Source organism: Mustela putorius, unplaced genomic scaffold (genome assembly GCF_011764305.1).
Source record: "Mustela putorius furo isolate JIRA1106 unplaced genomic scaffold, ASM1176430v1.1 tig00003858_pilon_pilon_pilon, whole genome shotgun sequence".
NCBI classification, from domain to species: Eukaryota; Metazoa; Chordata; class Mammalia; order Carnivora; family Mustelidae; genus Mustela; species Mustela putorius.
Genome location: NW_025422010.1, coordinates 45,150,250 through 45,175,851, shown reverse-complemented (window position 1 = coordinate 45,175,851; position 25,602 = coordinate 45,150,250). Strand labels below are relative to the sequence as shown.

Sequence of the window (25,602 nt, the reverse complement as noted above, 5' to 3'; positions counted from 1 at the left end):
GTGCTGGAAAACAAGATTTTGAATTTCTAACATATTCCCAGGTGGTGTTGCTTGTTGCTGGCCCAGAAACCGTATTTTAGTTCCACTGCTATCAGCCTTTCCCCTTCCCTCCGTCTGTCCTTCTTCCCTCTTTCCCTCTCTCCTTTCTCCCTTCCTACCTTCCTTCCATCCTTCTAAAATATATTTCCTAAACCCTACTGCTTCACCTGTGGCTTATCAATGCTTTCCACGTGCTCTTGTTTATTAAACACCTACAGGAGAAAACAGCAACAACAACAACAACTAAAACCAAAAAAACAGAAAAAAAACCTAATTCTCCTCCTACTGCTTCAGATCATGATTGTGACTCTAGGCTTCGCCCTTTATGAGCAGCAACCACACAGCCAGTTTGGATGCAGAGCCAGTGTTGAGGGTTCTGATCCTTAGAGATTCTGTCTTTAATATCTGGACTTACAGAACTCAGGACATCAAGGCATCATTTCCCATGAAGTATGGACAACTCCAAAGCCTTTCTAACATTCTTGTGAATGTGAACATTCTTTAGTCCCTTCTCAGGCTTCCAAAATATCACTATCATCTTGAGAAGGCAAATATGTTTTTCCGATAATCCACATTACCAAAGAAACACCCTTGCTTCCATCAGTTTTTTTCCCCCTTTCTTGTATAAAGTGAGATGGAAATGGTATTCACCAGAATAAGGTTTTGATGGCTTTCTAAAACCCAGCTTTGTTGTCAAACTTTGATATTCTCTGACCATCACAACCTAGTCCTCTAAAAAAAAAAAAAAAACCAATAACAGAGGAAGTCCTCTGCTTCCCTGAATGTTAAAAAAATAAGAATAAATGAGAAACATTCATTCTTTTCTCAAAGAACTTACAGTTTAACTGTAAATATATATGGGTCTTATGTAAATGACACAGAAAATGTTTTCACACATCAATTGAAAGCCTGAGTGGCTTAGTTGCTTAAGCATCCATCTCTTGGTTTTGGCTCAAGTTGTAATCTCAGGGTCATGAGATTGAGTCCCATATCAGGCTCCTCAATGAGCCTGCTTAAGATTCTCTCTCTCCCTCTGCTCCTCCCCACCACCACCAAAAAAAAAAAAAAAAAAAAAAAAAAAAGATCATAATGATATAAGTAGAGATTACAAACATTTTTAGTATTCATACACTGAACTTCCAGCTGCACTTCGCATGTATTTCACTAAATACCAGACATTGCATTTACATGTTAATTTTATATCTCAATGTTAATTTTATGTCTATCAGTGAACAATTACAATGCTTATGTGGACATGATAAAGTATGTACAATTATTATAGCTGATAGGGTGAAAAATCAAAAGCAAATGATGCGGGACACCTGGGTGGCTCAGGTGGTTGAGCAGCTGCCTTTGGCTCAGGTCATGATCCCAGCGTCCTGGGATCGAGTCCCGCATCGGGCTCCTTGCTCAGCAGGGAGCCTGCTTCTCCCTCTGCCTCTGCCTGCCATTCTGTATGCCTGTGCTCGCTCTCTCTCCCTCCCTCTCTCTCTGACAAATAAATAAAATCTTTAAAAAAAAAAAAAAGCAAATGATGCAACAATTTTAGACAAATAAAATTTATATGGCACCAAAATACCCACATCAATGAGATCCAAAGGAGGGAAGGCAGAAGAAATGATGGCATTCTAAATTCCCCACAAAACATTCAGGTTTTGGAAGTACTGATTTATAGAACAACTGTTTTTATCAATTTAATCAATTGCCTGTCAAATGTGCAGAAGCATTTCTATCTTCTGAATTACTGCAAAAATTAAAGCAAACAAAAATTCTACGCGGTAGAAGATATAAGTAAAGAAAATACCAAAATTGTATTAAAATGAAAATCAGAGGCATAAAATAAGACAGAGGAGATAATCACAACAGCAATAATAATACGAATGCTTACTCTGTGCCAGGAATTCTACAGTGTTTTAAATCTACTAAGTCTCATACAATTTGTAATACAGTTAGAAAAGTGCCAGTATTCAAATTCAGACTGTATTTGTTTCAAATATCTCATGAGAATAATTTAAACTGTGATGACAATAAATATAAAAGAAACCCCCGTTGGAAAAGGCAAAATATTTTAAGTTTTTTTTTTAAAGATTATATTTACTTATATTTACTTACTTTACTTCTCTTGAGAGAGAGAGAGACAGAGATAGTGAGAGAGAGCACAACTGGGGAGCAGAGGGGGAGCAGGATCCCTGCTGAGCAGGGAGCCCAATGTGGGGCTCAATCCCAGGACCACAGAATCATGACCTGAGCTAAAAGCAGACACTTAACCCACTGAGCCCCCCAGGCACCTCTGGAAAAGACAAAATATTTTGAATGGGGTAGGTATGAACCAACACAGGAGACACCCACATTACATTAAAAGACACACCTACAACAGCTCTACATACTGAACAGAATAGTATTTTAAGACATATAAAATACATGAGAAATAAAATGAAGTATTAATAGATAAAATGTAGAATTAGAAAACTACTTAGTTTCATGAGTGTAATAAATGAATATTAAAACCTAATTTAAAAAGAAAACCAAAAAATTCATATTTAAAACTCATTGTGTATATATGCAAAAATCCTATATACTGGTAAACTGAATTTCACAGAACATTAGTATTCTCACATCACAGAGTGGCAAAATCCTACAGGCAGTAAGTATGTATAAAAATTAGAAAAAAGGAAAAAAAACAACCAAAAGGTATAAACCTATATAGAGAATTCGAATAGTGAAATATTAATAGTAGTTGTTTTTAGATAATAAAGTTATGTGTGTGTGTGCGTTTTGTTTCCTACTCTATTTTTTTAAAGATTGTATTCATTAATTTGCAAGACAGCCTGTGAGTAAACATGAACATGGTGAGGAGCAGAGAAAGAGGGAGAAGCGGGGGTCCCCGCTGAGCAAAGAGCCTGAAGTGGGGCTCAATCCCAGGACACTGAGATCATGACCTGAGCCAAAGGCAGATGCTAACTGACTGAGCCATCCAGGTGCCCCTATTACTCTAAATTTTCAAATGTATCTGCAATTAATGTGTACATGTCTTTCATAATACATATGTTTTTTATAATAACAAAACATTTTATTTTACAAGAAAGAAAATATAAATGCATACATGTGTATACTTATATGGGAGTATGAGTGTGTATGCATGTATAATATATGTATAAATATATGTTAAGGAATATTCTAAAACCCTAATACTGCAGTGGTCACTTATTCCTGGATTTTGTGTTTTATGAGGACAGATAATGCCTTTTTTAAACATTAAGGAAACATCCAGAATAATCTAAAAGCTTCTATTTTATAAAATTTTGAATCTCATCTTCCATAAATACTAATTTTTGTTTCTCATTATCTTTCTAGTTTGTGACCTCTTTTTTTTTTTTATTTTTTTAAGATTGTATTTATTTATTTGGGAGAGAGAGAGCGTGCAAATGAAAGCATGAGCAGGGAGAGCAACAGGAGAGGGAGAGGCGGGTTTTGATCCCAGAACCCTGAGATCATGACCTGAGCGGAGCTTAAACTGACTGAGTCACCCAGGCACCCACAGTCTGCGAACTCTTTTGTGGGGAATAACACCAATACATTTACCACCAGGTAAATAAATAAATCCTACTTTTCTTCTTTCTTTCTTTCTTTTTTTTTTTTTTTTTTTTTTTTTTTTTTTTTTTTTTTTGTCCTAAAATTACCTTCAGGCTTCAAGAGAGGTCTCCTAGGCATAGTATTCTTTAATTTATTGAACATGTCCATGCTCCACTTACTAATACCGTTCATGGACATGAATTTGATTGTGACCCTTTTCACCCATCATTTTTCTGAACTGAAAATTTCACATCCAGTCTTACTCTTTCATTCCTTTGATCATTTCCATTAACCTTTCAGGCTGTTCTAACTGTTTTATGGCCTTAATGGAATGCACTGAATCAAGCTATGAGCTGTACTCCAGGTACAAAAACATTATTATTTCTGTTCAAAGACGTAACAAAATTACATATTACTGTTTTGCCAGTTTTATCATGGTTACCTCTGGTATTCAGTTGAACCTTTTGAACCTTTTGAACTGCTACTCTACACTGGACGGGCTTCAATAAATAGTTGACATAGGCTCAGATATCTTTTTTTCTAAACACAAGTAATAGAGACGGAGAGTAATCCCTTTTAGCAGCATGATTCGGGTTTTACTTCCCCAAATACATTACCTTCTACTTTCTACACCTGAAGTTCAGCCACTATTACTTGGTCTACTCCTACAGCATTACCAAATGTTCTTGCGGGGCCCATCCATCACACCAGTTTTGAATGCTGTCAGAGTCACCTGCAAACTTACAGTCTCAATATAGTCCTACACCCTAGGCTCACATTCTTCCAGTTGCTCTCACTGGAGTCATGGTGGAGTATACTTCTACTCCACTTCTGGCTTAGTCCAACCTCACACAAGGACACTAGTGCTGCATACCAGAGGGGACTTTCAAGAACTTGAGCAGGTGCTACGAGTGAGAAAAGGTTCACCTGGGTGCTACCTAGTCCCACTTGGACTTCCCATCCTGTTCCCCCCGCCTTGACTATTCTTCCTATGACCAAGGCCCTCCCTCATACTCCAGTTTTTATGATAGGTCTGTGTCTTTGTCTGTGGTCTGTCGTCATCCTACTTTAATTGGTTTGGTTTGGATTTTAAATAGAACACTTTGCCTTACTCTTGCTTCCTTTGCTAACTGCCAGATCAACTTTTTTTTTTCCAAAACCCATGGTTAAGAATCGCCTGGAAGGCCTATCGCTTTCTGGCCCCAACCCCAGAGATCCTGATTCAGTACTGCCAGTAGGCCAGGGCAAGGCCAACAAATCTGCTTTTCTAACAGGCTCACAGATGATGCTAATGGTGCTGGCCTGGAGACCCCGCTTTGAGAATCACACAACTTCCATGACTTCCATTTGTCTTTTGTTTGCCAGAGGCATCCCCTGATGACCCAACCATCCAGCCAGCTCATTTGGGTTGTCCTGATGGGCTTTCCCACATCTCAGGACCCTATTCCTTCCTCTGACCACTGTGCAAGGAAGGTAAACAATACTGACTCTAATTCTGCTTCTTGAAATGAGGGTGCTAATGGTGACAATGACAATGGCAATGGCAATGATAACGAATCTCAGTTTCCTCATCTTTAAGGTGGAGATAAAAATGGTACGTCCCTTATGGATTTCTGAAACTATTAAACAAGAAAGCACGACACTTTGCATGATGCCTGGCACATAATGGGTACCCAGTAAATGTTATGAGGCCACCAATGCAGAGGATGATCACAGCATATCATTAATTCAACAGACTGATTGATTTGTTTGGGGGAACATAATAGTGAGAAAATCAGATAAGGATTCTGCCCTGGTGGAGACAGAAACAGTGAATGAGTACACAGATAATAACAGATTGCAGTAAATACTAACCCCCCCCCCAAAAAAAAAAGAGAGAACAGAGTAACTGGGAGAGGCTGATTTCTCATCAGAACCAACAGGGACAATCCCTGTAGGAAGGTGGCATTCGCAATTCAATCTAAGTGAGGAGCCGCCCCATGAAGAGCTGGAGGAGAGAATCCCAGAGATGGGGAACTGCCCAAACAAATGTTCTGAGACTGGAAATTGTTTGGTTTGTTCAATGAGAAGGCTGCAGGCCGCATCGGAGGAACCTTAAATTAAACAGAGGTAGAATGCGCTGAAGTAAGAAAAGAAGTAAACACATGCTAAATCCCAGAGACTGGTAGTATGTGTTGTGTAGTTTTGAGTTTGTCTAAGAAAAACACAGACTTTAAGGGTTTTAATTTCTAAGAAGGGGCATCCTCCATTCTGAAGAACATTTTAACAAGATCATTCTAGATAAGGATGGGGTGCGATAAGACACAACTGAGAAACAGGTGGGACGTTTTAGGTCTAGGCAGCAGGGGAGAGTAGCTGGGCTTAGGGTGAGAGAAGTGAGGATGAAGAGAGGTGGGTAAATTTTAAATACTTTCTGGAGGTTGAACTGCCAGGGCTTTAATTCAAAGTATTATGAAATGAAGGCTCACAGCTAATGACTAGGTTTGATATATTGCAATACTGAGGATATATTTATTAAACTAAACTTTCTTTACGGAGTTTGACAGTTTTGATATGTATTGTGTAGGTGAATGATAAATATTCCATCTTATCTGAAGCTAATTTAATTGTGATTACTTATTTTCTGGGTGATTTTCCTAATAACTTACAAAGTCAACGTTTTTCATAGTCTTCGGTAAAGTGTATATAATGGTGGCACACTTCTTAAGCTCCCTCCAGAAAGCTTGCAATATTTTGAGCTCAAATTATTTTTTTTTTAAAGATTTTATTTATTTATTTGACAGAGAGAAATTACAAGTACACTGAGAGGCAGGCAGAGAGAGAGAGAGGAGGAAGCAGGCTCCCCGCTGAGCAGAGAGCCCGATGCGGGGACTCGATCCCAGGACCCTGAGATCATGACCTGAGCCGAAGGCAGCGGCTTAACCCACTGAGCCACCCAGGCGCCCCAAGCTCAAATTATTTTTTAAATGATACTAGCTAATATCTATTTAATGCTTATATGTATCAGACCCTGATTCATGCCCAAATCACTAGACTTTGCAACCCACCCAAAGCAGGAAAATTTTTTCATCTTCTCTCACTAATATCACTCGAATTTCCACTTGTACAACTTTGGTTCAGCGATCCTATGTGTTTATGATAAATCGTACTGCCTGGATTTAAGTTCCACTATTCTCAGAATCCATTTCTTTACCACAGTTTCTTTGTCCTTGAGCTTCTCTGAAATGTCAGGCGATGGCAAGAACTGTGCAATTGACAACACAAGATCTGAACGAGACTTCCTAATCTGAGTTTGAGTAATCAAGGACAAAGCATGTTAACATATAGACACCCTGTTGTTAATAACAGTAATGATGACAGTGCCACCTACTGAGTGTCTGCTCTGTTCCAGGCACTGTCTGGAGTTGTACTGAACATGCATCATTTTGCTTATTTTAATCTCCATCATGACTCTGCAGGCTAGATGTCCTGGCCCATTGCACAGACAGTGTTAGAGACGGGGAGATGTGTTCATTACCACTACCCCCCCCCAAGCACCCTCAAGCCTAACTAGAGCAGGTTGGAGGAGCAGAAAGGGAAACAAAATGGTAGGCAAAATGAGGAGATATGGATGGAAGGAAAGATGAGAATCATAATCACATAAATATTCCTGCTTTTAGGGGAGGTACTATAAATTGTCTATACAATGTTCAGCCAAAAAGAAGAGAAACAAGCAGCTTGCAGAAGAAGTAAAAAATGAGAACTAACTTGTTTCTCTGTTTACACGGAAAGGAGTGAAGAACTGGTGAGGAGAGAAACTCACTCACTGATATCTTCTTCTGAGGCCAGATTAAATTTATTATTATTTTATTATTGTTTTAAAAATCAGACAAAGAAAATGCCCCCTTCTGTGACTTTCCCTTCCAAAATATATCTACACAATGACCCTGTGTCATCTTAATTCCCCAGGTATTTTGCAAGCTAAATTATTATTCCAAAGGAAACACAGTATTACGTGCACAATCCCCACATTTATCTGGCTAACCATCCTTTAAAAATCGCACACACGCACACACACACCCCCACACACAATCCCCCAGCTCATTTGAAATTTCTTTTGTTTTCATGCACTGTAAATTGGTGATAAAGTGTTATTACTGAGCATTTGGCAGTTGGATTCACTAACTACTTTTTGAATGTCAGTAAGAATATACCAAGGGAAAATTGAATTATATAATGTAATCACTTGGGCTAATTATTTTCTTTGCTGGTCCTCTAAAGAAGCAATGGATGAGAACTCACAAATATCATATTTATTTTTCTTAGCAGGAGAGGAGCACTGGTCTGTGATTAAAGTGGCATCGTGTTGTTTCTTACAGAATGTGTAATGGGTCTGAACTGCAGGAATAAAAAAGCAGGTACACCCATTAACTGTAGTAAAAATCCCCTTTTAATTGGGTAGGCAGTTTCCATAGAAATGTATACAGTAAGCAGCCATTACATATAAACCAAAGTAGTAGAGCTTTATTGCTGATAGCAGGAGTTTCTTCACCTGAAGCTCTCCTTCAGTCTCCAAATACAAGAAAAAACAAAAATTCAACCTTGGAGGCTTTTGTGTTTGCACATACCATTTCCCAAACATGAGCCTGTTAGAGATTCTCAGAAGTCCTGTGGTATGTACCTGTCTAACTCAACTTTGTTTTAACCAACATTTTCCAAATTTAGGTAATCCCAGATGATTTTTTTGTTTTATCTTATTTTTTTGTGTTTTTAAAATTTTTTTTATTTTTTCATTTTTTTAGGGAATACCTAATAATACACATACAGCTTGGGGAATACTGGTCAGCAGAATGTTTAGCCTTCATCTTTACTAGAGGTCTTACTTGACTGCACAGTTGTTGCATCTTTAACTTCGTCCATTTTATTCATTCCAACTTGCACCCAAAATGTGTTTTGCAAGGAATAACTATCAAAATATCACTATTGCTATTTAGAATAGCACAATTGCTATTATGATTACACAGCAACAGCTTCTCTGAACAACAAGAATAAGAGTAAAATGAGAAAGAATGCTTGAGTCTGAGGATTGTGTACAAATTTTTTTTTTTTTTTTGGTGACAGGGAGGACTTAATGAGACTTTTTTTTTTTTTTCTTCACATGCTGAAATTAGATACTCAGGAAGAAAATCCAAATTGAATTCCAAGAGTAAAAAAAATGTATATTTCTTACATGTTTCTTAAATGCTTAATTTGTGCCAACTGGTATGCAAGACACTGGGGACCTGACAATGACTAACATACAAAGCCTCCTCCTTGAGAAAGTCTCAATCAGCATGTTACATGTTAATCATGGATTTAGCAAGAAATTATGGAAACACAGGGAAGGAAGAGGAGTTGTCACATGGGTGTTTCTGATGTTAGATCCAATGATCAAAGATCATTGTGCATATGGGACACAGCACTGCTTTAAAATATACAAAAAATAAGTTTCTGTGAACTCAGAGGTTTTCGCACAGATAGCCAGTGACCTCAGTGCTTCCTCTGTGTGGCATTCCATTTAGCTCGTTCCTAAGAGAGTGGTATACTGTGCCCCACACACATATGCCCATAAAAAGCCATTACAAATCAATAATAAAAAGACAAATAATGAATTTAAAATGAACAAAGGATCTGAAATGACATTTCTTCAAAAAAGATATACCAATGGTGTATAAATCCATGAAAAGATACTCAACATCATTAGTCATCCAGGAGATGCAAATGAAACTCACAATGAGATACCACTTCACACCCATGGGGCTAGTTAGAATAAAAAAATTAAAAAGTAAGTTAGCTAATAACAAGTATTGATGAGGATGTAGAGAAATAGAAACACCCATGCATTGCTGGTAGGAATGTGAAATGGCCGAGTCTCTTTGGAAAATATCTGGTAGTTCCTCAAATGATTGAACATAGAATTACCATAGGGTGGTTCCATTCCTAGGTATATACTCAAGATAACTGAAAATATAGGTGGTTCCATTCCTAGGTATATACTCAAGATAACTGAAAATATAGGTCCACGTAAAAACTTGTAAATAAATGCTTATACAGAATTATTAATAGCAGACAAAAGTAGAGGCAATTCCATTGCCCATCATTGCTAATGAATAAATAAAACATGGTATATCAATATAATGAAAATATTATTTGCCCATAGAAGAAATGAACTACTAATATACAGTACAATCTGGTTGAACCTTGAAAACATTATACTGAGCTAAAGAAACCAGTCACAAACACAATGTACTCTATGGTTCCATTTTTGTAAAATGTCCAAAATAGAAAAATCTATAGAGACAGAAAGTAGACTGGTGGTTGCTTAGGGGCATTGTAAGGTAGAGGGAAAAGGAAGAAGAGGGGGATGAGGGAATGAAAGTTACAGAGTACGAGTATTCTTTTGAGGTTATGAAAGTATTCTAAAATTCACTATGGTCTGATATGTCTGCAAACATCTGTGATTGTACTGAAACCAGTAAATTATACAGTTTAAATGTGAAGTTGTCTAGTGTGTGAACTATAGTGGTGGATAGTATCTCAATAAAGTGCATTAGGCAAGAAACTTACTGCACCTTCAATAAACATTTGTTGAGTAACTGATAAATCAACAAATATATGTCAAACTTCGAATGCTTTACTTGAATCCAGTGTGCCATTGAAAGACGTGTTTTCAAGTTGGTGGTTTTTGCCCTTAGGCACACTGCCACCAAGTGGTGGAAGGAGCTTTGGTCTTATGGTACAAATTTCAGGAGTATGGATACAGGTATACTCTGGTGGTATACTAAAATATACCAGATGATACTAAAGGTAAGTCCATACCTTACTGTGTAAATCAATCACTAAAAAGATTATATATGGACACATGAAATAATAAATCAGAAATAAAAGTCCTTGGAAAGTATAAAAAGAAATGTCATGCTTTGTTCTCCAGCCTTTCAAAATTGGCAAGCGCAACTGATGCTAACTCTTGCTAACTCTAATTAAAACACTTCTGTCTACTTTAGTTTGAGTCCTATAACAGTCAAATTCCTTCTGGGATAATGTATACTTCTGGTACCTCAGGACAACTTTGGCATAGCATGCCCTTTTGGGCATTTTTCCACCACTGTCAGCAGTTCTCCTCCCTCTAAACCACAGATGGTCAATTCACCTTGCTGAGACTGTTAGGGCTAATTAAAATCATAGCCTTAGAATGCTCTGAATTAGCACATAGCCTTCATCTTTCCCTCTGGAGCCTCTACTTTCTTTCTCATCTTTCTAAGAAAGAAGAAAAAAGTTAGATCTACAGCCATCTCAGGGATAAACACACACACACACACATACACACACACACACACACACACACACACACACACACTATTCAAACTGCTTTCTCCGATGAAAGACAGAAGGAGAGGAGAGATCCACATAGTAGGTCTTTAAATAAGTAACTGTGTAATCATTAAATAAATCCCATTACAAATTCAACTATTATTTTCACAGATAGTCTAACTGCAATTGTCATACCAAATCATTTTATACTAGCAGCCCGGATATACCATGTTTCTTCTTCTAATAAATATATGCATTCAACAGAATTTCCTAAACATCAGTTTGGGTAGAACTTTTGCATATGGGTGTGATTTCAGGGGAAAAAAGATTATAGTAAGAAATCAACATAGTTATAAGAAGGCACAGCAGATGGATGATTTTGATTTTTTTTAATTTAATTCTCCCTTATAGTATGCATTTTTATCATACATTTGGGATCATACTCCTACATGGAAAAAGAAAAAAAAAACTCAACTAATTTCATTATGATCCATTTGGCAATTACCCTGTGAAAGATAATCAATACAAACCTACCTAAGGCACTGCTTTTATGGCTATGACCATTAAATGCATATGGGGGGGGGGTCACTGCTAATAAAGGGTAATTATATAGAGACATGAAATTTAAGGACTGTTACTTTGGGGGAAGCAGTGATGTAGTAAATTCAGGAGAACTACATTCAAAGTTACACACTGTAATAGAGGAGTTAAAGATTATCTTTATTAACATATTTTATGGTAACTATTTTCTGTTTATAGCTAAGAACCTAAGCCAAAAACCCCACATGGGTGATTCAACAGCAAATTTGTAAAGGAGGCACCTGAACACCTTAATGGAGGTGGGTATGTCAGTTACTCTCCAAACAAATGGATGGGTCAGTTTGCTGCTTGACCAATTATACATGCTTAGAAAGTATCAACACATCCAATACATTTCAGTTAAAAAAAAAAAAAAAGCAACACTAAAGCATATACAAAAAATAAAAGGAGGCAAATCCCTATCAATTTTTAATTATCATATTCCATTACTAGACACATCTGAGAGTTGATGGAGTGTGAACATCTGTATGCTTGTTGTAGTAAACTGAATTTATAGAGCATATATAGAGCATTTATAGAGCATATCTAAGAATTGAGTTAAAAAAATAGAAAACATAATTTCTTCATAGTTAATCATGTATTTATTATTAAAATTGGGACAGACCATTCAGCATTATAAGATCTCAATGTTAGTAGTACCTTAATCCTATAAACTACTAAATAAGAAGCTGATGATACTAAAGAGAAAAAATAAACAATAGAACATTTAGATGTTGAACTACACATAACCTAGTATATAAACAGAGAAATGGCTTTTGATTTATTGCTCTCGTATGAGGGATTTTTTTTTTTTTACATGCTTGGAAATTTGAGATTGTCAGTATTAATATATAAGAAATGTTGGCAATATACTTCTCTGTTGTAGCTTATGTCTCTATGAAACTAATCAAAACTCTTCTTAACAGTATAATACACAGTATGTCTACTCTTTTTGTGGTTATACTCATCTGCTCAGGCTGCTGAAACAAAGTATCACCATGGACTCAGTGGCTTAGATAACAGCCTCCCACTTTCCCAACTTTTCCTCAGCTCTTCTATTTCTTGTCTGTTTATCTAACTAGTCTTTGAAGTCAAGACTGGTGCCATATGCATCTTTCCATGCCCAAAGAGTGCCTGGCCAAGTACAGAAGATGCACTCCAGTGGTGGCTGCTGTCAGTATGGACGCTGGGGTTCAGTTGTGTCTCTGGGCCTAGAAACTGTACTTGGTCAACTAATTATATACCCAGCCATCATCTTTATTATTCTTAAGCATTTTCAGAAGACAGTGAGCTACTCATGGGATTTTTCCTATCCCACTACATTACAAAATGATAGTTTTTAACGGGGTTTTTAACTTCTTCTATAAATCTTAGTCTGCTGTCTTTTTAACTTGCTTTTAAGATGATTTTTCTAAAACTTTCTAAATAGATTGGTCTATTATCTACTTGTCAAATCAGTACATTATGTAATGGCTTAGGTAACCATAGGCATTTAAAATAATAAGGGATGGGGTTATGAAGAGAAATTTTCTTAGAAATAAGGACGATATGTGCATTTTATACATATATGGTATATATATGCATTACATATACATGTACATGTATGTATATGTGTATGTATATATACAATAGACATTGAAATATAATTTAATATTCTGAATCCACTGCCTTTGGACTTAAAGAACATAATCTGTGTGAGCTGGATATGCTCCCGGTGAGTAGAGAGCCATTCTGAACATGGTGCAGGAGGGAGACCCATGGATCCCTGTCCCATAAGAAGAAGCCTCAGGCAGACAAAACACCTGCCTCAAGGGACTTCTCTTTAGAGTTGTTTTCTGGGGATAAATATAAACTCGAAACCACATGAACTGATATGTACTACTCATGGGAGAAGGGGGAAAAGATATGGAGAATTCTTTGATTTGGTTATGGGTTTTCAATTATGTGCCAAGAATAGACCTAGCAGACTTATTTGTGTCTATGAAGCCAGATTGTACCAATTCTAGCCAAGATTTCTCTAGAAATGAGAGAGAACCTATACACTAAGGTAAAAACTTTTAATAGTAGATTGCATATATGGCTGCAGACTGCTTTTAAAAGAATTCTGGAATCTAGAAAGTTCAAACTGTTTTCATTTTGTCACCAGTGCTGGACTTGATGGCTTCTTCTCAAGAGTGAACTTTCCACCTATCTCCTGTGTGTGCATGGGCTAAGAAAAAGTTTGTCCAAGGCTGGGCACTTCCTTGGTCAAGTATCAAAAGTTTTTTTTAAAGAATGCATTTCGAGATGCCTGGGTAGATCAGCGGGTGGAGTGTCTGCCTTCAGCTTAGGTTATGATCCTGGAGTCCTGGGATCAAGTTCCACATCATGCTTCCTGCTCAGTGGATAGCCTGCTTCTCCCTCTCTTTCCTGCTCCTGTCGTCTCTCACTATCTCTGTCTCTCTCCCTTCAATAAATCAATGTTTTAAAAAATCTTTAAAAAAAACCCATATCTATTAATTTATTTATAGTTCGTGTACTTTAGACAAGCTGTCCTTAATCTTATCTATTAAAATTTCCCTGTTTAATTATTATGGAAATGTCAATATTCACTTTATAGTGTAAATGATTTAAATAATATTTAATGTTTATTAACTCTGAAACTCCTGAGGAAAACCACAGAATTTCTCTTGTTGTATATAAAATGGTATCATGCTTGAGAAGTCTGTTAGTTCATGCAGGTTCACATTCAAAGCCAGTCTAAGTGCAAGAAAGGACCATGATTTGAAAGGCAAAAGAAAAGTCTGATAAAATGCATGCTTGAAACTTTTAAGCACAAGCTTGGAATTCTTGTGGGATTTTATCTTATGAAGAATATACATTAGGTTAAATTCTTAAAACTGATGAAAACTATTTAAATAACACTGATAATCAAGCTCTTTTCTCCCCATCATTTTTTTCAAAGATTTTATTTATTTTAAAGACTTTATTCATTTTAAAGACTTTATTCATTTTTTATTTAAATATTTATTTATTTGTTTATTTTATTTAGAGAGAGAGAGAACTCACAAGTGGGGGGGGAAGGGACTGAGCAGGGAGGAAAAAGCAGGCTCCCCAGTGAGCAGGAAGCCAGACTGGGCTCTATCCCAGGGCCCTGAGATCATGACCTGAGTCAAGGACAGATGTTTAACCAACTGAAATACCCAGGCACCCATCCCCATCTTTTTTTTTTTTTTTTTAAGATTTTATTTATTTATTTGACAGACAGAGATCACAAGTAGGGAGAGAGGCAGGCAGAGAGAGAGAGGAGGAAGCAGGCTCCCCACTGAGCAGAGAGCCTGATGTGGGGCTCAATCCCAGGACCCTGGGATCATGACCTGAGCCGAAGGCAGAGGCTTAACCCACTGAGCCATCCAGGCGCCCCCATCCCCATCTTTTTAAAAAAGGTTTTATTTATCTATTTGACAGAGAGAGAGAGAGCACAAGTAGGGTGAGCAGCAGGCCGAGGGAGAGGGAAAAGCAGGCTCTACTTTGAGTGGGGGACCCTGATATGGGGCTCATTCCCAGGACCCTGGAATCATGACCTGAGCAGAAGGCAGATACTTAACCAACTAGCCACCCAAGGCGCCCTCCTCCAGCCGCCATCCCCAACTTTTTAAGTAAAAGTAATAAATTCCATTTTCCATTATTTAAACTCAGTCTTGCAGGATCAACTTAACTTTATATTAGAATAGTCAAAGACTATATCAAAAATTTTATTACACTAACATTCATTTTAAAGCCTGGGTAGAACAGTTAAAACAGTATTATGATCATTTCCTGAATTCAATCATGTCTTTTATAATAGTCATAGATCATACTAGATATGTGGAAGATCTTTAGAATGTATACCCAGTTACCAAGAGAATTACCAAGACATAAACACAACTTTATCTATTTTTTAAAATTAATAATGCTTCTAATTTACACATTCAATATGTAATCTATAATGAAATTGTTGGAAATTGGGTGATTCATTTATAATAAAAATGTGAGTATAACAGCAAAAAAGCCAGCAGCTATATAAAAAAATACTCGGTACCTATACAAAATGTAAAATAAAAACAAAAAAAAACCCAGAAACAACAAAATATATACACACAGAGCCTATACAGCATAGTTATTATTCCTCCTACATTGAGTTCCTGTAAATCAATAAAATAAAGGTGAATATTTTAATAAATGTATAAAGGTCAAAATCATTGATAGCTAACTTACAAAATATAAAATGCAAATGTCCAGTAAAATTATAAAAATAAATCCAAATTTAACAAGGGTGCAAATTAGAACAAAGAGAGTCCATTTTAAAAAAGAAAAGTGAGGCAAGGTCAGGAACATGGCAGGGGCGTCCATTATCACCACTGCTATTCAACATAGTACTAGAAGTCCTAGCCTCAGCAATCAGACAACAAAAAGAAATTAAAGGCATCCAAATTGGCAAAGAAGAAGTCAAACTATCACTCTTCACATATAATATGATAATATATGTGGAAAATCCAAAAGACTCCGCTCCAAAACTGCTAGAACTTGTACAGGAATTTAGTAAAGTGTCAGGATATAAAAATCAATGCACAGAAATCAGTTGCATTTCTCTACAACAACAACAAGACAGTAGAAAGAGAAATTAAGGAGTCAATCCCATTTACAATTGCACCCAAAGCTATAAGATACCTAGGAATAAACCTAACCAAAGAGGCTAAGAATCTATACTCAGAAAACTATAAAGTACTTATGAAAGAAATTGAGGAAGACACAAAGAAATGGAAAAACATGCCATGCTCCTGGATTAGAAGAACAAATATTGTGAAAATGTCTATGCTACCTAAAGCAATCTACACATTTAATGCAATCCCTTTAAAAATCCCACCCATTTTTTCAAAGAAATGGAACAAATAATCCTAAAATTTATATGGAACCAGAAAAGACCTCGAATAGCCAAAGGAATATTGAAAAAGAAAGCCAAAGTTGGTGGCATCGCAATTTCGGACTTCAAGCTCTATTACAAAGCTGTCATCATCAAGACAGCATGGTACTGGCACAAAAACAGACCCATAGATCAATGGAACAGAATAGAGAGCCCAGAAAAAGACCGTCTTCAATAAATGGTGTTGGGAAAACTGGACAGCCACATGCAAAAAAAATGAAATTGGAACATTTCCATACACCACACACGAAAATAGACTCAAAATGCATGAAGGACCTCAATGTGCGAAAGGAATCCATCCAAATCCTTGAGGAGAACACAGGCAGAAGCCTCTTTGACCTCAGCTGCAGCAACATCTTCCTAGGAACATTGCCAAAGGCAAGGGAAGCAAGAGCAAAAATAAACTATTGGGACTTCATCAAGATCAAAAGCTTTTGCACAGCAAAGGAAACAGTCAACAGAACCAAAAGACAACTGACAGAATGGGAGAAGATATTTGCAAATGACATTTCAGATAAAGGGCTAGTATCCACAATCTATTAAGAACGTAGCATACTCAACACCCAAAGAACAAATAATCCAATCAAAAAATGGGCAGAGGACATAAACATACATTTCTGCAAAGAAGACATCCAGATGGCCAACAGACATATGAAAAAGTATTCCACATCCCTCTGCGTCAGGGAAATACAAATCAAAACCACAATGAGATATCACCTCACACCAATCAGAATGGCTAATATTAACAAGTCAGGAGGTGACAAATGCTGGCAACGATGCGGAAAAAGGGGAACCCTCCTACACTGTTGGTGGGAATGCAAGCTGGTGCAACCACTCTGGAAAACAGCATGAAGGTTCCTCAAAATGTTGAAAATAGAACTACCCTATGACCCAGCAATTGCACTACCCTAAAGATACAAACGTAGTGATCCGAAGGGGCACGTGCGCTTGAATGTTTATAGCAGCAATGTCTATAATAGCCAAACTATGGAAAGAACCTAGATGTCCATCCACAGATGAATGGATAAAGAAATAATGATATATTGGGGTGCCTGGGTGGCTCAGTGAATTAAAGCCTCTGCCTTCGGGTCAGGTCATGATCCCAGGGTCCTGGGATCGAGCCCCACGTCGGGCTCTCTCTGCTCCACGGGGAGCCTGCTTTCCCCTCCCCCTCTGCCTGTCTCTCTGCCTACTTGTGATCTCTCTCTGTCAAATAAATAAAATCTTAAAAAAAGAAAGAAGTAGTGGTATGTGTATACACACACACACACACACACACACACACAATAGAATACTATGTAGCCATCAAAGAAATGAAATCTTGCCCTTTGTGATGACGTGGATGGAACTAGAGGGTATCATGCTTAGTGAAATAAGTCAATAGGAGAAAGACAACTATCATATGATCTCCCTGATATGAGGAAGTGGAGATGCAACATGGGGGGGTTAGGGGGGTAGGAGAAGAATAAAGGAAACAAGATGGGATCCGGAGGGAGACAAACCCTAAGTGACTCTTAATCTCACAAAACAAACTGAGGGTTGCTGGGAGGAGGGGAGTTGGGAGATGGGGGTAGGGTTATGGACATTGGGGAGGGTATGTGCTGGTGTGAGTGCTGTGAAGTGTGTAAACCTTGCAATTCACAGACCTGTACCCCTGGGGATAAAAATATATGTTTATAAAAAATAAAAAATTATATTAAAAAAATAAATAAATAAAAAATAAAAAAAATAAAAAAGATGAAAAAAATAAAATAAAAATAAAAAAATGTTAGGCAAATATTGGTAGAGAGAAATGTATTTTTTTTTTTAATCACACATTTAAAAGGGAGGGAGCTTGAGTGAAGAAGAGAGGCAGAGAGAGAGGGAGAAGCAGACTCCCCGCTGAGCAGGGAGCCCAGTGCAGGGCTGGATCCCAGGACCCTGGGATCATGACCTGAGCCAAAGGCAGATGCTTAACACACTGAGCAACCCAGGTGCCCTGAGAGAAATGTAGCTTTTGAAGAGAGGCAATTCTTGCATTGCTGGTGTGAGTATAAATATTGTTGTGATACTTTTCCTTACCATATAAGCAAATAAATGAGAAAGATTTGGAATAATCATCTCAGCATTTTTGTTGTTTGTGTGTGCTTTTTTAAACAGAACTTAGAGATAAGACAATACTCAACAATAAAGAACTGGAGAACACACACATGCACACAGAACATATAGAAGAAGATGCTATACATGTCAATATATGCAGTTATATGGATATTCCTACATATATTTCTGGCTAAGTTACTCAGAAATCATAATTTATATACAATAGACTTAGTATCAATGAGGCATCATTCATCTAAATATTATATAATAATCCGGTATGAAATTTGACCTCATTTATTTGCAATTAGATGTTTACCCATGATCGCAATAAATTCTAGTTAATTCTATAACTTTATTTGCCTTATGATCAGTAGTATACTTTACAAAATAGTTTCTATATAGTCATTCTGTGTTGCTATACTTTGATGTTACAAATGTAAAAGTTCTTTGTTTCACCAAAAACTTCCATATAAAATGACAATATTAAATTGCTGCTATTTTAAAGACAAGCTATTTTAGTTAGAATAATGCTACCTCTAAAACCAAAAAATTAAAGTCCTTTGCCTATTCTTAGTTTAATATTTATGGTTTGATCAAAGAACAAACAATTCCATTGTCTCACCCATCACATGCATTATTACCCTCATCTGAAGATGAAAGCATTTTCTGGATAAACTTTAAAGCCAAAAAGTAAAAAGGAGAACATAAGATTATTATGGTACAGGTTAGCAGAAATAATCAGCATACCATACCTTTCCATTTCTACTGAATAACTTTTAAAGAGCCTATGATTTTTCCTGTACTCTTTACAAGGTAAAACGATTTATTCCAGAGGGAAAAATCCAAAGACTAATAAATAATTTTTTTGTTGCTGTTAAAGGAAAAAACAACTGGAATTCAAATGGTAAAGCACTTTCTCCAAATTACATGATTCAAATTAAACTGACTAAAAAAAAAAAAAAATCTGGGGTAATGATAAGATACGTGTTTGAGTACCTACAATGTATAACCATTATTAATTTACAATGATACATAGTGACCCTTCCTTTCTGAATCATACATACCATCCCCACCCCTTAAATTTTAAAAATTAGATTCTTTATATGTGTTTTCCTTAGATATGTTTGATTTTATCGCTTAACCTTCAACATAACATCTACAGTATTTCCATATCAACAAAACAATCTTACCAAAACATTTGAATTTAATGTTAGGAACCCCATCATCTCAAATGATATCAGACTTTCCCACTCAACTGAACATCGTTTCTACAATTTCTCTCATTCATTCCTTCATTTATTTTCCCCAGATAAAATACTTGGGAGTCTCTCATTTGTTATTAAACTCATTTGCTGTTTAACACATTTGTTAAATAATAATTTTTCATAGGTTTCAGTTGTATCAATGGAATAATTAGACTAAAGAGCGATGCATCTAAGATTTTAGTCAATGAACAATATACAAACACTGCTTTTAACCCCTATGTAATTAATCAAAGTAGAGTAAGGACATGTAAGGAATATTTCAACTTTGTAATTTCATACTAACAAACACAGGAGGCAATTCAGGGATAAGCATTTACAGTGTCACGGTGATGTGCTTTGAAAAGGACGGTGTAAACTAATCTTGAGCCACTGACTTACCCAAGACTGTGAGCTCTGCAGAGGCACTAATATTCTCATTTTTATATGTAACAACACAGGTGTAAGTTCCACTATCATCATCTGTCACATTGGAGATAAGCAGGTTGCTTCCACCCAATAGGGAATACTTTTTGGACCTGTAAGACACAGGCATATAAAATTAGAGATTAGATTAATGTACTAATCTATATGTGTATATCAGGCAAGGTACTCAGAGATTTGAATAAACTTTACAAAATCCGATTATAAAATTAGAAAAACTATTTTGGGGGTCTTGGTAACACCACATTTATTGATCAAAAATCCATTCAAAATAAAGCCCTCCCACTGGAAGTCTTTGTGCAATGATCAAAGAAATTAAATAGATTAAACTTGGAACCAAGTTTAGTACTGAAAAGAAATTTACAGATATTCTGGTGTAATTCTCTCATTTTGGATCTGAGGACAACAAGATCTGGGGAAGTGATTCCCCACAGTGGAAGTCAATGTCTTGTGTCCTGACATCTGATTTAGTAACATTTGTATAAGGCCACATTTCATACTGTACCAAGAATATCTGGCTACATTCAGAGGACGTGTTTTGACATGCTAAAGCCGCAACCAGGTTTCTCACATGGTTTCAGAAGAACAGTGACACCATACCATATAGTGCTATTACACAAATATAGAGGGGAAATTAAATTTAAAGATTTTAAGTTATTGTCTATGAACCTATCTCATCACAGAAAACAAATGTGTTAAAAAGGAGCACACCAGACCTCCAAATCAATGAATTTAATTTCTTAAGTGAAATCCATTCAATCAAAATGTTTCAGACTGTGTTCCATTATATTAGGAGTTTACTTTCTAAACTATGCCTTAAGATGAACTTCTAATAATTCAAAGCCAGCCATGTTCTCCTTTTGCCTTATCTTAAATAATCTGTTACATCTGCAGTGTGAAAGACAAAAATGGAGCTGAAAAAGTTGCACAGACCCTATAATGACATGCTATGTATTTCAATTCAGAAAACTTTAATTTCTTGGGGTGTCAGCTGGTTCAGTCTGTTAAGCATCTGCCTTCAGCTCAGGTCATGATCCCAGGCCCTGGGATCAAACCCTGCATTTGGCTCTCTGCTCAGCGGGGCCCCTGCTTCTCCCTCTCCCTCTGCCTGCTGCTCTGTCTACTTGTGCTTTCTCTCTGTCAAATAAATAAATAAAATCTAAAAAAAAAAAAAAAAAAAAAAAAGCTTTAATTTCTTTTCTTTCTTTTTTTTTTTTTTTTTAAGATTTTATTCATTTATTTGACAGAGATCACAAGTAGGCAGAGAGGAAGGCAGACAGAGAGGTGGAAGCAGGCTCCCTGCTGAGAAGAAAGCCTGATGCAGGGCTCAATCCAGGACCCAGGAATCATAACCTGAGCTGAAGGCAGAAGTTTTAACCCACTGAGCCACCCAGGCACCCCTTTTAAATTTTTTACTTTTTTAAAAAATCACTTTCCTTTTTTTAAGGTTTTTGTTTGTTTGTTTGTTTTGTTTTGTTTTTATTTTATTTGAGAGAGAGAGCAGGAGAAGTGGAGAATCAGAGGCAGAAGCAGACTCTCTGACGAGCAGGGAACCGGATGTGGGATTCAATCCTGGGACTCTAGGATCATGACTTGAGCCGAAGGCAGTCACTTAACCAACTAAGCCACCTAGGCACCCGAGAAAGCTTTAATTTCTTAATAAGTATTTTATTCTCTATTCCACTTCCTTAAGATGATACCCTCCAAGGTTTCTTTGCTGAATAGTTTTGGACAGGGAGTTTTCAACAGCAACATTGGCTTTCTAAATTTCTTTTCTAAATTGATCCCATAGATTTTGACTCTGTTCCCCATCTCTTTATCCTATTGGGTAAATGGTTTTCATATATTATATAATGTCAAGGAATGTGAGGGGGAAAATCAAGTATCATCAAAAACTCTAGTATTTCTAGGTACCTATATCAAATTAGAGAAGGGGAAACAGTGACATATACTTCACGAAAGTCATCAATTTGTGATACCTGAGTTGGATGACTTCCTCTCCTCGTAACCAGGTAAAACTCGGGGGAGGATAGCCAGAAACACAACACTCCAGGATGGCATCTTTTCCTTCAATGGCTATCACATTGGATGGTCTTTGTAGAAAATATAGCTGTCTATGCAGTCCTGGGTCTGTGGAAAGAAAACACAAAATCACAACTTTTATGAAAAACACTGTAAAGAGAAATGATGTAGCTTGAACTTTTTTTTTTCCTCCTAATAAGACGTGCTGATAGAGAAGAAGGAAAGAAAAACTGGAAGGTTACCAGTGAAAAAAAAATTTTTTTTTAATTTTTTTGACAGAGAGAGAGATCACAAGTAAACAGTCAGGCAGAGAGAGAGGGGGAAGCAGGCGCCCTGCCGAGCAGAGAGCCCGATGCGGGGCTCGATCCCAGGACACTGAGATCACGACCCGAGCCGAAGGCAGTGGCTCAATCCACTGAGCCACCCAGGCGCCCACCAGTGAAATTTATCAACTAGACTCTTAAAAGGTTTTTCCATCCCTAGTTTCTACGATCATGATAGAATATTCTTAGCTGTTGATGACACCATGGTCTAAGGCAACAGGCAGAATCTTGTGACATGTCACTCATGTGGGCTCCCGGACTTGTGGACTTCCCATTAGAGAACAAGAAAATGCGATCAGTAATTTTTCTAAACATTATCTCCTGGAACTTTCTGGTATGTTCAACTTGTCTGCCACCAATATCTATTCCACTTCCTTCTGCTCTATTAAATCTGTGACTGTTAGAAATGTGATAAATAACATACAAATATTAAGAAGGTAGAGTGTAGAAGGTTCTGGGAAAAAAAAAATACCTGCTGTCTTCAAAATAGACCTTACATTAAATTTTGTTTTGTATACAGTTAAGTTAGGCTGTTTCTAAGCCTCCTGTTTATTTTTAATTTTTCACAGCACTGCAGAGAGTTTGTCCCTAAGCTGAGACTGTGAGTAGATGAAAAGCTCCTGTATCCTCTTCCTTCACCCAATGCATTTTCTAGTTCTATATAACCAACATTATTCATTCTAATTTATTAATATTTTTAAATTTATTTATTTATTAATTTCACAAAGAGAGAGCGAGTGAGCTGGGGTACGGGGCTGGGGGTGGGCGGGGAAGAGGAAGAGAGAAAACCCCAAGCAAGCTCCACGCTCAATGCAGAGCCCAACCATGGGGCTCCATCTCAGGACCTGAGATCATGAACTGAGCAAAATCAAGAGTTGGATGCTTAAACAACTGAGTTATGCAGGCACCGCAACATAATTTATTTTTACTAGCAGGCACTGAAATAGTGTCTTTTCAACCTAAAGACTACTCATTCCATTTGCCTTAGAGCTCATTTGTTTCATAGTTGCTAAAATTATATCAGATGGAATAAGAAAAAAAATTACAGTCAAGATAAAACTCTGTGAGAGTTAAGAGCTTCTCTTCCACCTCCCATATATTTCACTCCCAAAGCCTGGGACACACCAACAGTAATCCATGGTCAGGTGATTTTGGAGGAAATCCTCCGAGCCATGGTGATATCTCTGACCTGTTTGCTGACTAAACTTCAATCACTCAAAGTTCACTTAAGATAAGATGCTGTATTTCCACATCTCTATTAAAATCTGCATCCCTCTCTGGAGGTTTGATTTAGGCTCTTTTCAGCTTAATGCATTAAATGGAATTAACATGTAATCTGTCATTTTTTTAAAGATTTTATTTATTTATTTGACAGAGAGAGATCACAAGTAGGCAGAGAGGCAGGCAGAGAGAGAGAGAGAAGGAAGCAGGCTCCCTGCCGAGCAGAGAGCCTGATGTGGGACTCGATCCCAGGACCCTGAGATCATGACCTGAACCGAAGGCAGCGGCTTAACCCACTGAGCCACCCAGGCGCCCTAATCTGTCATTTTTTAAATGCAAAGCACAATCTTGAAGAAAAGAAATGAGGCCATGAAATCTTGAAAACTGATTTTGGGAGGGACAGAGATTTGCCAAGGAAATGTAGATCCAACTGTCATAGTGGGAGCCATAGTGGAGCAGAGTGGAAGTACGGTAGATCTGGGACACCTTTTAACCCTGCTGTTAATCCTTGTTGGCCTGACCCAACTCCGCGCAGCTTGATTCTAGGTTAATAAAAAAAATACCAATTCTCTAGGTAATGGTTGGAATGGTAATTGTCATCCAAAGTGTGGAGAAAGACAAATTCACACTTTCTCAGTCTTCTCACATCTCTTTCTGGTTGTTAAGCAACAAAAATAAATACTCTTCACAATGAAAATATTGAAAGAAGTTTTGAAATGTGTTAATCCTTATTAAGCCAATATTGTAGGAAAAAAATGTCTCAAACTTTAAAAAAAAATTGCTGGTGGTGAGGGACAACTGGGTGGCTCAGTCGTTAAGCTTTTGCCTTCAGCTCAGGTCATGATCCCAGGGTCCTGGGATCGAGCCCCACATCAGGCTCCCTGCTCAGCAGGAAGCCTGCTTCTCCGTCTGCCACTCCCTCTGTTTGTATTCCCTCTCTCACGATCTCTGTCAAATAAATAAATTAAAAAAAAAAAATTGCTGACTTTTTTGAGAGTGACTTTTCAAATCAAATAAGAATAGTTTGAAGGATAATGCTGCTTATCAATAAATTTCATGAAATGAACAGTTCCCAAAATCTATATTTACAAAGAGCTAAATTCATAATGGAGTGTTATCTATTTGTATGCTTTACTTCTACCACCTGTTCTTAGCAGAATGTTTCAACTGCATATATTGCATAATACTATACTATTCTACACACACACACACACACACACACACTCACACACCACACACTATAATAATACTATCCAAACATCAAGTAAGATCTACTTAATTTGATCTTACGGCTAAAAGGAAATTTACCTGGGGCCTATGTCCAATACTGCTTATTTATCCATAAAAGAGCCAATAATTCAATTAACTATCAGACTTTCTTTTATTAGAAAACAAAATCAGGACAAGTATTTTTGCGTGTTATTTTTTAATTTTAATTTACTAAAAAATTGACAAGTAGGAGGTTTCCATATACCAGTTCCCCATCCCCTGAAATTGTTTTCCTTATGATTGACATAGGGAATGATTACATGAAACTGGTGCATTTGTTACAATTAATTAAGTGATATTGGTACATTATTACAAACTAAAGTCAATAGTGTACATTAGGTTGACTCTTTGTGTTATATAGCTCCATGGGTTTTGAAAAATGCACAATGTCATGTGTTCAGCATTACATTATCATATAGTTTCACCACCCTTAAAATCTCCTAAGCTTTACCTATTCATCACTCCAGCACCACGCCTAACTCAAAGCCCAGGAAATTACTGGTTTCTCTACTATTTCTGTAAGTGCACCTTTTCCTATAGT

At 37.0% G+C, this 25,602-nt stretch overlaps 1 protein-coding gene across 3 annotated transcripts in view; it reads right to left on the bottom strand.

Annotated features, from left to right (window-relative positions):
• DCC (DCC netrin 1 receptor) overlaps positions 1-25,602 on the bottom strand; it is a 1,143,668-nt gene that overhangs the window by 567,527 nt on the left and 550,539 nt on the right. For all 3 annotated transcript variants that reach the window (XM_045065635.1, XM_045065634.1, XM_045065636.1), the window contains exons 4-5: positions 22,206-22,356; positions 20,185-20,321 (exon numbers count right to left, since the gene is read on the bottom strand). In XM_045065635.1, coding sequence (XP_044921570.1) covers positions 20,185-20,321; positions 22,206-22,356 — 288 coding nt within the window. The remainder of the gene's footprint in view (positions 1-20,184; positions 20,322-22,205; positions 22,357-25,602) is intronic.